This window comes from Eschrichtius robustus, chromosome 16, assembly GCF_028021215.1.
Source record: "Eschrichtius robustus isolate mEscRob2 chromosome 16, mEscRob2.pri, whole genome shotgun sequence".
NCBI lineage: Eukaryota > Metazoa > Chordata > Mammalia > Artiodactyla > Eschrichtiidae > Eschrichtius > Eschrichtius robustus.
Window position 1 is genome coordinate 78,001,916 of NC_090839.1, and position 13,884 is coordinate 78,015,799.

At 38.9% G+C, this 13,884-nt stretch overlaps 1 protein-coding gene and 2 non-coding genes across 3 annotated transcripts; all 3 read left to right on the forward strand.

The window, feature by feature from the left end:
* Nucleotides 1–4,197: 4,197 nt before the first annotated feature.
* CCT6A (chaperonin containing TCP1 subunit 6A) lies at nucleotides 4,198–13,730 on the forward strand. Its single transcript, XM_068523970.1, has 14 exons — nucleotides 4,198–4,432; nucleotides 4,887–4,950; nucleotides 6,365–6,499; nucleotides 7,361–7,534; nucleotides 8,080–8,183; nucleotides 8,802–8,912; nucleotides 9,144–9,303; nucleotides 9,390–9,472; nucleotides 10,138–10,234; nucleotides 10,550–10,697; nucleotides 11,115–11,248; nucleotides 11,795–11,897; nucleotides 13,081–13,153; nucleotides 13,407–13,730. The coding sequence occupies exons 1-14, from the start codon at nucleotides 4,296–4,298 to the stop codon at nucleotides 13,477–13,479; spliced, it is 1,596 nt and encodes a 531-aa protein (XP_068380071.1). The 5' UTR covers nucleotides 4,198–4,295; the 3' UTR covers nucleotides 13,480–13,730.
* Nucleotides 7,095–7,228, forward strand: LOC137750779 (small nucleolar RNA SNORA22). The gene has a single exon (XR_011070565.1). It is a non-coding gene; the product is annotated as a small nucleolar RNA SNORA22 (small nucleolar RNA).
* LOC137750775 (small nucleolar RNA SNORA15) lies at nucleotides 10,746–10,885 on the forward strand. Its single transcript, XR_011070561.1, has one exon. It is a non-coding gene; the product is annotated as a small nucleolar RNA SNORA15 (small nucleolar RNA).
* Nucleotides 13,731–13,884: the final 154 nt, after the last annotated feature.

Genomic DNA, 13,884 nt, shown 5'->3' on the forward strand with positions numbered 1-13,884 from the left:
TACAAGCAAACCGCTAATTCAGCAGGTAAGCAAGTTTATGTGAGAAATGCCTCTAGCCCCTGGCCTTTTGCTATCTCCACTTCCACTGCATAAATTTGAATATTCCACCTGTTAAAACATGTATTTTACTTAAAAAGTAATAAAAAAAAGAGATTTTTAAAAACTAGATTAATTCTATTATTTATTTAAAAAGAAAAACAAACATGCAAAATAGCCAGAAATTTTCTGAAAAAAGGTTGATGAAGAGGATCTGGCCTTACCAAATTTTGAAACATACTGTAAAACTATAGTAAATAAAACAATATGGTGTTGAAACTTACAACAGTATGGAACTGAATATAGTCCAAAGTAGATCCAGATACATCTGGGAATGTAGTATATGTTAATAATTACATTACACATTAACGGTGGAAAACATTAATTATTCTGGAAGAAAAATTAAATTGGATTCTGTGTGAGTTTTTCCCAAGCACCAATTCTCAGAAACCAACTATCTGATTCTCTACCACCAACTGGGTGTCCAGCAACTCAATCCTGACACTATCTGGAGTTAGGGCAACCCCCACAGTTAAGGGTTCAGACCCACAGGAATGCCTCCTCAGACACTAGTTGCAAGTCCCAGGTCCCTAAGCTACCAACATTTCTGTACAACTTGGCTACAGATTCGGGGGTTCCCACAAAATCCCCTCCTTAGGGGAAACTGAAAAATTTTGAGACTGACCCACAACTCAGGAAATCACTTGACTTAGGTTTAATAGCTTATTAGAAAGGATACAACTCAGGCACACCCAAGTGGAAGAGGTGCACAGGACAAGGTACTGGGGGAGTGATGCAGAGCTACCATGCCCTCTGGATGTACCACCCTGCCAGGACATCAATGGGTTCACTCACACTGATTGTTCAAGCATTTTTATAACCCATCTCCAGCCCCGCTCCACTCTCCAGAGGTTGGGGGCACGGGGCTGAGACTTCCCATCCTCTAATCACATGTTTGGTCTTCCTAGTGACCAGCCCCCACCCTGAGGCTATCTAGGGTCCCTACCTTGACTCACCTCAATAGTACAGACTCAGGTATATTCTAAAGGGGACTGTAATGGATAACAAAAGACCCTCCTATCTCTCAGAAAACAAATGGTTTTAGTTCTGTTCCAGGAACCACGGACAAAGACCAAATATATATTTTTATTATATCACAGATTATCTCATTCCTTACCAAAATAAAATAAATTCCAAATGAATCAAAGATTAAAATGAAACACAAAACCTTAAAAATACAAAAGAAAACATGGGAGAAATTTAAAAATATTTTTTGTGTGTAAAGCTTGTTTTACACAGTATAGCACAAAATTCAAACACACATAAAAGAAAAAAGATACAACTGACTACCTGAAAAAAATTTTAATGTTTAATTGGAAAAAAAGGCATAAATACGAAATATAAATAACACTGGGACAAATTAATTGCAACACAGAAAACACAAAGAGCTCCTGCAAATCCATAAGAAACCAAATAGGAAAACAGAAGACGTAAATAGTTCACAGAAAAAAACCTACAAATGGCTCTTACATATAAGATATATGCTCAGCCTCACCCTCAACAAACAAAACTATAAGGGAGTTCCCTGGTGGACCAGTGGTTAGGACTCGACGCTTTCACTGGTGGGGGAACTAAGATCCTGCAAGCTGCACGGTGCAGCCAAAAAAAAAAACCTAAAACTTTCAGATACCATTTTTCACCTATAAAACTGGCAAAGATAGAAACAAAATGTTCAACATTTTGAGAATATCCTTCCTGTCCTTTATATATATAAATATTTAATATATATATATGCATTTTTTTGGCGGTGCCATGCGGGATCTTAGTTCCCCGATCAGGGATCGAACCCGTGCCCCCTGCAATGGAAGTGCAGTCTTAACCACTGGACCGCAAGGGAAGTCCCCTATTTAATATTTTTATGAAATCTTATGTGCATATACATGATTTCATAAAAATAAGACACTGGACATACTTTGTATATTTCATATTTTCATGTATGTAATTCTGCATCCCGCTTTTATGGATACATAAATTGGGGGGGGGCTGCAAAAATGAAAACATTATGAATTTTTTTAATATAGTCAATGTTAATATTTTTTTAAATATTTATTTGGCTGCGCCAGGTCTTAGTTGCGGCACACAGGATCTTTTAGCTGCAGCACGTTAGATCTAGTTCCCTGACCAGGGATGGAACTCGGGCCCCCTGAACTGGGAGTGCGGAGCCTTAGCCACTGGACCACCAGGGAAGTCCCCAGTGTTAATATTTTGATGCATATCCTCTGTCCTTTTTTGTATAGATGCACGGGGAATGGTTAAAAAACTGAGAACATATTATACATGCTATTTAAAACATTATTTTCCCCCTTATTTATGTTATTAAAAATGTTTCATCACCTTCTGCATGGACTTTTCAACCCCTTTCTTTCTGATTGCCTTATTCTCAGTCTTCTCCTTTAGTTCATCCTCCATTCCACCTCCAGTGGTATGTTCATCACTAGTTCTTTGGGTAGGTTCTCACTGCTGGCAGGCTTAGGCCCAGACTTCTTAATAAGCAAACCAGGCCCTAACAGTCAGGACAAGCTACTTCACCAGATCTGTCTCTTGCAAACTTTATCCACCCACCTTCCGCTGGGCATGCCAGGCCCTTCCACTGTCGCTCTGATATCACTCTCCTAAGCCCTCTTCTCCTGCAAAGTATCTATGTATCATTCAAAACTTACCTCCTCCAAGAAGCCTTCCCTGATACTCCGAGTTAATACCTTTGTGCTCAGAGCACTGCATTCATCCCTTAAATAAAACATCCTATACTTTACTGTCATTTGTTTACAAGTTTATCTCCCTAACTAGGCTACCTGCTTCTTGAGGATTAAGGATCTCCAGAACTAATCATGCATCTCCTTCTACTGTGTAACTCAAACTTAGATGCTTTTGTGATTCTCAAATACACAAAGCCACTTAAAAGCATTTTATACCACGGTAGTCGCTAGGAGAAGACTGGGAACAACCTAAATGTTAACCAGTAGGTGACTGGCTAATCAGGTCATTCTTATAAAGAATATCATGCAGCTGTTAATAAGAATGAGGAAGACGTATTTGTATTGATATGCGACAATCTCCAAGATACTTTAAGTGCAACACACCCAACAGTGCGTATTATAAATTGCCATTTTGTGTGGGGGAAATTTCTTATATTTATATACGTATTTATTTAGAAATTCAGAGAGCATCTGGGGAATTCACACTATCTGAAGGAAACTTATGTAGCTAAAGGTACATGCCAGGAGGAAATTGAACTAGAGGAGGAAGACCTTTCACCATATACCCTTTAGCACCTTCTGAATTCTGAACAGTTTTAGTCATTACCTATAAAAATAAAATACAAAACATTAGCGAATACCTGGTATCTAGGCAGGGGGCGTGAACTGGATACTAGAAAACACTTGTGGACATCTTTCAGAATAAAGGAGTCCTCTCAAAGGCTGGACACCACTGCTCAACGAAGTTTGAGTTTTCAAAACTGCCTTGAGGGCCTGAAGCCTCAGCACCGTGTCGTGTGCCCGAAGGGTGGACTGACTCTTGCTTTTCCTCAATTGCCATCGCACCAATCAGGTAGCTTTCTAAAGGCTTCTAGCGCTTTCCACCTCGCATTATATCTCTTCGTCTTCCTTACGCCTAAAACACCTAGGATACTGGGCGAGGGTCCTTATCAGATCCACTTTGTAACCCCCACAGCACCTAGAACACCGTCCAGCACACAGTACACAGTCAAGAAAACTAGTGACCGGGATGAAAGCAGCACGGCGAGAAAAAGGGAAAACGGCTCGAGTGGGGGAGGGAGGAGGCCCACCCTACACCCTGCGGCCGGAGACCTCCGGGAAGAGCAGCCGCCCCTGCCCTCACGCCCTGACGCACGCGGCCAACAAGCCCGCTCCGCCTACGCCCTCAGGTCCGGGGTCAGCAAAACCGGGCGCTGGGCAGTTCACAGGGGCCCCTCGAGGCCCTGGTTGCCGGGGGAACACTCTCCTCCCGAGCGCAATGGCGCCGCGGCCAAAGCGAGGGGCGGAGCTACGTGCGGCCGCGACCCAATGAGCGGCACCGGCCGACCCGAGGCCCAATGGCGGCGGCGCGCGGGCACGCTGGAGGCGGGCCCGGCGCACCCGACTTTTCCAGAAGACCCGGATAGCGCCTCCCGGCCACGCTGAACCGGCTCTGGGCCTTCCGGACGCCGGGTTCCCCCATTTTCTTCTGCTGGGTCAGCTATGGCGGCCGTGAAGACCCTGAATCCCAAGGCTGAGGTGGCCCGAGCCCAGGCGGCGTTGGCGGTCAACATCAGCGCGGCCCGGGGGCTGCAGGACGTGCTGAGGACCAACTTGGGGCCTAAGGGCACCATGAAGATGTAAGGCGCGGCTGGCGGGGAGGGCTGGGCGGGCACCGCGCACCTCGCGCTGTCGCGGGCCTGCGCCGGGGACCGAGGCCTGGAGCCCGCCGCCTTCGGGCCTCTGCGCTCGCCGCGGTGGCCTTTCTTCCCCGCGTTGTCCCGGGTCGGTCCTATTTCTTGCCTTGGCTGTTTCCTTGGTGGTCGATTCCGTCTCCGCCGAGAACAAAGCTGCTCGCGTGCGCGGCGCGGCCTCCCCACCCCCCCCCACGGCGCGCTTGGGACCTAAGAGACCCTGAGGACTGTTCCCCAGACGGGAGGGGGTGGGCATTGCACCATTCCTGTTACCGGAAGCAGAGAACCAACCCTTGGCCCCAGCTCTTGAGGATCTGGGTAAAGCCCAATTTTTATGGACCTCTTAATTTGGTCTCCATTGAAAAAGTCACACTGTGATTCATTTCTGCCCATTGAACAGGCTTGTTTCTGGTGCTGGAGACATCAAGCTCACTAAAGATGGAAATGTGCTGCTTCATGAAATGGTGAGAGGCTGCCAGACTAGGTCCAAAATGTCTTGGTTTTCCATAGTACATTTGATTTGTAGGAAGACTTTTACTATTCGTTTACAAAGTAGGAGAAAATCATTTTCATTCTTCTCAACAGGTAGTTTTCCAGATAACGGAAGAAGTAGAAAAAATGTAATCAGTACTGTTGTTGACAGTACAGTACAGTGAGGAGCCTTGGAGTCTTCCTTTTGAATCCCCTACCCTTGCCATTTAAGGTCTTCGTTAAAGGGTTTTAATTACTAAAATTCTAATAAAAACTGAGAGCAGTTGACATAATCAGGGAGGCAAAATGCAACAGGATGGTTATACTTTTTCAAACAGCACCTCTTCTGTTGTATCACACTTCACCACCAATTGGAGGAGAAATAAAACTACCATTTTTAAAGTCCCAGTGACTAAGAATCTGAGGTTACTGAGAGGAGCAGTCATTTTACTCATCCCTAAGTTTCCAAAACCTAACAGTTCAAATCCTAGAAAAGGAAATGACTTGCCTATGTTTTGAGTTTAGAGTGAAATTTAGGGTTTTGATAATAGTGTATCATGCCTTCAACGTTCCAGGTGTTTGTAAATATCTTCAGTAAGGAATAGCTAACCTAGAAGGTGTAGTTTTTGTTTGGTGGCTTAAGTGGTGGCCTGTGCTAGCAGAGAACAATAGAGTCATAGTTAGTTTAAACTTGATGTCAGAAAAGCCGTCTCTACATGACTTTTAAATTTTCCCTAATTGAATGAGATAGTCTGCTTAGATTCTTAAAACTGTGGGTGTCCCCAGATACATAAAAGACTGGACAACTGTACAGGATTAAAGGAGTATAAGAAGACAAAAGCAGTGCAGGAGCCGTGTTGGAGCCTTTGTAATTAAGAATCTGTGGGTGACAAACATAATGAATATTCTGTTTCTCCAAAACCTTTCCAGAGTGACTTAGCATCCACTGATGATCTTTGCTAAAGAGGCTAAGTTTTTCTTTTCTTTTTTTTTCATTTTAATTATTTGTTCAGTGCCAAGTAAACTGGGCAGCCAGGCTTTCATTTAAAAGGCACTTGGTTTATTCTCACAAGAATCTTAAATTTGTCATAAAGAGGCATGCATGGAATATGGATTTGAAATTATTGCTCTTACTTGTTAGTTCTATCACCTTGAGTTAACCTTAACTGGGTCTCACATTTCCTCATCAGTAAAGTGGAGATAATCTGAGAAGGAAACAAATTTATATATGAAGGTGTTTCTGTCATCATAAACTGATAGCTAATGGTGAGTTTTTAATCAGAGTAATATGTAGCTGTACACTTGGGCATTTTGTGCAGATAGATTAGCCCTTCACACATTTTAAGGTATATTTGGACTGTTTTCATTTTTAAGTTGTTCCACAAATTTTTTTTTCTCTACCTGCAGCAAATTCAACACCCAACAGCCTCCTTAATAGCCAAAGTAGCAACAGCCCAGGATGACATAACTGGTGATGGTACCACTTCCAATGTCCTAATTATTGGAGAGCTCCTGAAGCAGGCGGATCTCTACATTTCTGAAGTATACATGATTCTCGTGTTTCTGTGATATTTTATTGTGTATAGGAAATAATCTTAGTTTTACTTATAAAAACTGATGTGCTAGTAGTAACTGAGGCCATATAATAGAATGTAAAGAGCATGGGGTTAAATATGGGAACAAGGGTCTGTATCCTACTCTGACACGAATTTACTATGATCCTGGATGAGTTGAAGAATCTTCCTTGGCCTGAAAGGTGTTTTTTATCAAGTTGCATTGCATATACAGTTTTTATATGCCTATAACAGATTAATAATTGTGATCTAGAAATGGAATATTCAGGATTGGGCATATTTTTAAGGAAAAAGCTAACAAAAACCTTGAATTTAAATAAGAATACTACAACTTTTTTAGCCCTCAGTAGTTCCAAGGTTAAAGCAAACCTCAGTGAATACTAATCTGATGTTAGGAAGAATTTCCTGGGAAGAGAGAGAAAGCAGACTCTTAGTCTCCCTGTTTATTTTATTAGTAAATGGTGTGAATTAATTTCATATCACCTATAGGAAAGATATAATGGTCCTATTGACTGCCAATTGTTATGACACAGTTTTGAGTTTTGGGCGTTATCCCTTGTGGTTTGCACAGTGAACACCCAAGTGTGCTTTATAGTTCCCTTGGCTTTGACTCTGTGCTAGAGCAATGTCTGTTCTTTTCCTCTGCATTGAAAGGACTATTTATCCTTTTAAATGTATTCAGAAAGTCAGCACATTATATTAATTGTGTTTAAGGGTATGAATGATCCAGAATATCCCTTCATAAATTTGCTTTATCGTGAACTATAGTTGCATCTAACTGAAGGTCTCTGTTGTTAGTGGCGGTTTTGTAATTGTGTGTTTATTACAGGGTCTTCATCCCAGAATAATTACAGAAGGATTTGAAGCTGCAAAGGAAAAGGCACTTCAGTTTTTGGAACAAGTCAAAGTAAGCAAAGAGATGGACAGGGAAACACTTATAGATGTGGCCAGAACATCTCTACGTACTAAAGTTCATGCTGAACTTGCTGATGTCTTAACAGAGGTATGTGTTAAATTTTGTATGTGTCTGGTACATTACACCTATACTGAAAACCCCTGGCAACTGGAAACATCAGTATTCTTGCTAATTCCAGTTATAGAATGCCATCTGAAGTCTTCACAGTACCATCCTGTGTGGAGTAAGTAGGTTCATTTTTGTGGCAGTGATAACCTGATCTGTGGCCCTAAAAATAGAAAAAATAAGTAAAGTGAGAAAATCGTAATAGCATACCTGGCCAGGTTATGAAGGTATAATCAGAGCTTTCAGTAAATGGAGTTTCTAAAATGGAGATTTCCTTATTAAAAAGCTACTAACAGTAGAGATGTCAGTGATTCTGTAGGTAATTACAAATTGAGGTTTCAGAAATGTAGATGACTTCAGCCCTTTACAAATAATGCATTCTATTAGCGTGTAAAAAAAGACTTAGATCAGTTCAGAGATTTTTAAAGACGAGAAGCTGTCTGCTTTAAACTTTTCTGAAGAATAAACAACATAAGTGTCTCAACTTCTGCTAGTCAAATTCACTGAATGGTTATACTCTGTTGCAGGCTGTAGTGGACTCCATTTTAGCCATTAAAAAACAAGATGAACCTATTGACCTCTTCATGGTTGAGATCATGGAGATGAAACATAAATCTGAAACCGATACAAGGTAGGTGGTAGAATACTATGAAATTAAAAGAGTGTTTACAAACTTGAAGGAGTTTATACAATACATATATTTTGCCTGTTTTTTTTTTTTTGTCTTTGAATTCACATATATTGCCTAGATGAGTATTTCATTTACTCAGTAGTATCAGTATTTCCTCTTGAAATGAAGTTAATGGTATAATGTATTTTTACATAGAATGATTCTGGAAAGTCAACTACATCAGTCATTTGGCATTTATTGAACTGAGCATGTGGGAGACTTCAGGGAATTTTAAAGAAAATTATTTCAAAGACCTAGTTTGAAAGCATTTTTTAAAGGAGGTGATCACAGTTTAGTAGCCTACCAAACTTGTGACTATTTCTCTGCGGAACCTTCTGCACAAGACAGGGTTGTTACTTTCATTTGAATGGCTTGTTTTTGTCATGTTCTGGAATTCTGCTTTTTCACAATTGAACCTTCCTTGGTATTACCCAAAAGTCCTGTTCAAATAGCTCAAGAAATAAAGCTGATTGTGTGAAAATTATCAATACTGTCTCAATTCAGTGTTTTAGTTTTGTTAGCATATGTTACACCCCATCTGGAAATCAATAAGAATATATTTTTTATGTGTTGTAACAGCTTGATCAGAGGTCTTGTTTTGGACCATGGGGCACGGCATCCTGATATGAAAAAGAGAGTAGAAGATGCGTACATCCTCACATGCAACGTGTCATTAGAATATGAAAAAACGTGAGTTTATATACAGCTCCTTAAAAATGGAAGAGAGGTGGAAGAGCTTGATATTTGGGGCAAGTCACTTTTTTGTGAGACTCAGTTTCCCTGCTGTACGGACAATAATGCCTCAGTGGGGTTTCAGAAAATTACAGGAAATAGCCTCTGAAAATGTACCAGAGGTGGAATTGGAGCTCGGTGACTATTTGCTAAATATTTCCTCCCCTTTCTGTAACTTCCTTTTTTTAGAGAAGTGAATTCTGGCTTTTTTTACAAGAGTGCAGAGGAGAGAGAGAAACTAGTGAAAGCTGAAAGAAAATTCATTGAAGACAGAGTTAAAAAAATAATAGACCTGAAAAAGAAAGTCTGTGGTGATTCAGATAAAGGATTTGTTGTTATTAATCAAAAGGTGAGAAATTTTGTTTTATAAACTAGTGTGTATCTTATTTTCATTTTAAAGGTAAAATATTGAAACATTTTTTGTTGTTGTTACAGGGAATTGACCCCTTTTCCTTAGATGCTCTTGCAAAAGAAGGCATAGTAGCTCTGCGCAGAGCTAAAAGGAGAAATATGGAAAGGTACGGATAGCAGATTATCTGTGTGACATGAATTTCACTTATTTTGCAAGTTAACTTAGATTATTCCTTTTTTCCCTCCTCTTATTTTTGTGATTTTCTTATTTTTTATTGCGATAAAATATACATAATATAAAATTTATCATTTTACCTGTGTTTTCCAGGATCACATTTCTTTTTAAGGGTAATATTCCATTGTATGGGTATACCACATTTAGTTTCGTTTATTCATTTATCTGTCAGTGGACGTTTATTTGGGTTTCTACCTTGGCTGTTGTGAATAGTGCTGCTATGATTGTTGATATACTTGTTTTATTTTTAAATGATGACCTATACAGTACATATTTTTCCATGTCAAGAGACAGCATCAAGGGTTTCAGAGGAATACTTTCTTCCAAAGAGCTCACCATGATGAAGAGCTCTGTGCACCTTTAGATTTCATATCAGAGAAGTATTTGCTGACTTAGGAGTGGTTTTAATGGAGAGTTAGGAGAAAAGACCAGTTTTCAGCTAGTTGGTGGTGAATGGAAAGGCTTAAGCTAAAATATATTTTAGAATATGATTTTCACATGTAATTCTGAAAAAGACTGCTTTCTAAAAATATTAATCTCTAAACATAACTAATAAAATCCCTTCTGCATCTCCCTTAAAACACTTGAATATTTCAGGCTGACTCTTGCTTGTGGTGGGGTAGCCCTAAATTCTCTTGATGACCTAAATCCTGATTGTTTGGGACATGCAGGACTTGTCTATGAATATACATTGGTAAGTGTATTTTCTTTCCAAAATAATACTACTTTTTGGCTCATGAATTCTTCAGTAGTTAAAAATTTATTCAAACTTTGGATGATATTTTTGCCTTGTTAATATACATTTTGATGATTTATATGTAGTAATGATAAGCCATTGATGGGAAAATCACATTTCTTTTATGTGACTTTTTAAAAGAAATTATTTGCTTTAATGTGATCAGTGCTGTGCCCTATTAATATGCTACTTATTCCTTCATACGGCCCTCTCATCTGGTCATTCGTTGCATAACCGTATCCTGGTTTTTGAAGATACTGTCTCTTCACACAGGGAGAAGAGAAGTTCACCTTCATTGAGAACTGTAACAATCCTCGCTCGGTCACATTATTGATCAAAGGACCAAATAAGCACACACTTACTCAGATCAAAGATGCAATAAGAGATGGCTTGAGGGCTGTTAAAAATGCTATTGATGATGGTAAGATGGTCACTGTATTTAAATTGTATTCTTTTGCTAGTCTAAAAGGCATGGCTGAATACTGTGTTCTTTTTATCAGTAGTTTACACAGCCAGACACCATGCAAAAGTAAAGTTTTACCTTTAAAATGGCTATGATGGTATGCTAATTTTTTTCATGGCATGCTATTGTTAAAAGGGGATACAAATAAATGAACTAATACTAAGCTTTCAGGATTTTCCATGTGCTAGTTAAATCATTCTGCTGTTTGATATGTTGCCTGTATTGCTTTCAAATGTAATATTAAAATTGCTGTGGTTATACTGAATTCTCAAATTAATGGATTTCCTGTGTGTGTTTTATATATTTTCTTAAAATTGCCTCTGCAGTTTTATTTTCTTTGTAGCTTAGCATTTCTCTCTTCCTCCCACCCAACAGGCTGTGTAGTTCCAGGTGCTGGTGCAGTGGAAGTGGCAATGGCAGAAGCCCTGATTAAATACAAGCCCAGTGTAAAGGGCAGGGCCCAACTTGGAGTTCAAGCATTTGCTGATGCATTGCTCATTATTCCCAAGGTGTGAATGCTTTAACTGTTTTCACCAAAATGATTCATCTGATGAAAACTTTTTGCTAATCTGGGTTTTTTCATAATGTGGATTTTGAATAAATAGGGTTCATCAGTTTTCACCCTAACACTAGAACAGGTATTTCTCATTATCTAGATGTATTGGTTCCTCTGGAGGGGAGGCTTGAATATCTGATGTTTCAGATGGCAAGAGATAGCTGTTTTAAGAGGGTTTGCAGTGTAGGGGTACAAGCTTGCTTTTTGTTTTTGTTTTAAACTAAGGTTAATACTGTGATTTTTCTATTGTATGCTTATTTAGGGTACAGTTTATGACCAGTGTATTGCCGGGCTTGGGGTGGATTAGTGAGTTTGCTGGTAATGTATATCTAGTCATTCTCTGAAGTGAACATAAATACCAGTCTGTTTTCACTTATTAAAGGTTTGGTTTTTTTGTTTTGTTTTTTTTTAACTATTAATTGGAAATACTGTTCATTTATTACAGACTTGACTATCTGTTATTAGGTCCTGTCTTTTAAATAAATTTTGTTTCCTTTAGGTTCTTGCTCAGAACTCTGGTTTTGACCTTCAGGAAACACTAGTTAAAGTTAAAGCAGAACATTCAGAATCAGGTCAACTTGTGGGTGTAGACTTGAACACAGGTAAGGAGGATGTGACTATTTGTAGGGGGTGAACTAGATACTATAGGTGAGGTAAGACCAGGAAGGATAAAAAAAATGGGAGAGAGAAGAATCTTGGAGTTGCTTTTGCTCTTTGACACCAGTGCTATCCAGGATCTCTGGGTTCTAAAGTATGATACAAAAATGTAATGACTAGATACAGAAATAAAGGGAATCGAGGAGACATTTGAATAATTTAGAAGAGTACGGATTTGTTGATATTGCTGAGTTGTGGTAGGTGGTTTGGTTAATGTTGAAGGGTTTCATGTTGAGCTTGCTTTACTGTTTTTTATCAGGGACTTTGATTAAAATGATACATTTCATGATCATACTCATGGGTGAAAAAAGGCTGAGGATAGCAAAAAATGCTGGAAGAGGGAACCAAATCTAATAAAATGAGTAAAGCCCTGATCTTAGGCCAGTGTAATCCAAATTATACAAGTACAAAGTGGAAGAGAGATAACTGAGATACATCTGTGCAGTATGTGTAAGACCTATTGTGAACAGCATCATTTACATTCAAGTTAATATAAAAGGTTTCTTTTCTTTAAATTAACTTTTACTGTAGTATAGTTGATTTACAATGTTGTGTTAGTTTCTGCTGTACGGCAAAGTGAATCAGTTATACATATACATATATCCACTCTTAGATTCTGTTCCCGTATAGGTCATTACAGAGTATTGAGTAGAGTTCCCTGTGCTATACAGTAGGTTATTATCTATTTTATATATATATAGTAGTGTGTATATGTCAATCCCAGTCTCCCAATTAAGTTAATTTAAAAGGTTTCTGGAAGGAGGGTAGTGTTAAGCCTGTTTTGCCAGATTATAGTTCAGGTGCTATACTTTAATATGGACAAATAGGAACGTCTCCAGAAATACAGAGATGTTCAAACATTTGATAACCAAATAGAGCATTCCTATCACTGGAAGCATTCTAAGTAGAGGTCAGCCGCTCATCAAAGCTGCTGTGCACAGGAGTCATGGTCTGGAGTACAACATTGGGCTAACTGAGGAACTTCGGGTTCTCATAGATAATACTGGAGGAAATGAGTGACCATTGATGAGTAAAGCAGCACAAAATACCCTTTTTAGTTCTTTCAGACAGTATTCTGATCTTATGACCTGCTCTATATGATTTTAAGAATACTGGGTTACTTTTCAGGTGAGCCAATGGTAGCAGCAGAAGTAGGCGTATGGGATAACTACTGTGTAAAGAAACAGCTTCTTCATTCCTGGTAAGTTTGGGAAAGCCAAAATTATAACATTTGGGGAATATTCATACTCTTTAAAATTGGTATGTTTTGTTTAATTTTCTTTCCGTAAGAAAAGGTAATCAGTCAAAAGTAGCAACTAAGTGAGCCTTCTATGTATGGAAAGGAAAGGGGAAACTTGACTGGATATAATTTGTGCAATTTAGTTGGAGATTGAGTTGAATTAGAGTTCATACCTCAAACCTGAGTAGTCTGATTTTTTTTCCCCCCTTTTCAGCACTGTGATTGCCACCAACATTCTCCTGGTTGATGAGATCATGAGAGCTGGAATGTCTTCTCTAAAAGGTTGAATTGAAGCTTCCCTTGTATCATCTGAATCATGAAGATTCTACAGAGTGATCCTAAGAATATAGCTATGGAATTTTTGTCCAAGCTTCAGATGATTTTCAAAGGATTTTCTTTTCCCATATAAAAAAAGGAGAGAACACTGGCATCTGTTCAGATTCTGAAGTTCTGAAATTATAATTACAGTATTTTTTAAATTGCACTGTAGTGTACACATACAGGCCATACTTACCAATAAACAGGATGTTTTGCTTTAGCTTCAGTGATATAAAAATACATGTTAGATAAGCATATATTATCTACTGTATTAAATATTCCTTGAAAAACATTTTAATGGTTTAATAATTCTTCTAATGAATGTATTTTAATTTATCTCCAATAGTTCCCTGTCATTAAGCATTTAAGTTTTC

What these genes read in the sequence shown, in the direction of transcription:
- CCT6A (XM_068523970.1), top strand. Translation starts at nt 4,296, where the DNA reads ATGGCGGCCGTGAAGACCCTGAATCCCAAGGCTGAGGTGGCCCGAGCC. An exon ending in TTGTCTATGAATATACATTG is followed by an intron (nt 10,235 to 10,549) that starts GTAAGTGTATTT and finishes CTCTTCACACAG; the next exon opens with GGAGAAGAGAAGTTCACCTT. An exon ending in TAAAAATGCTATTGATGATG is followed by an intron (nt 10,698 to 11,114) that starts GTAAGATGGTCA and finishes CCCACCCAACAG; the next exon opens with GCTGTGTAGTTCCAGGTGCT.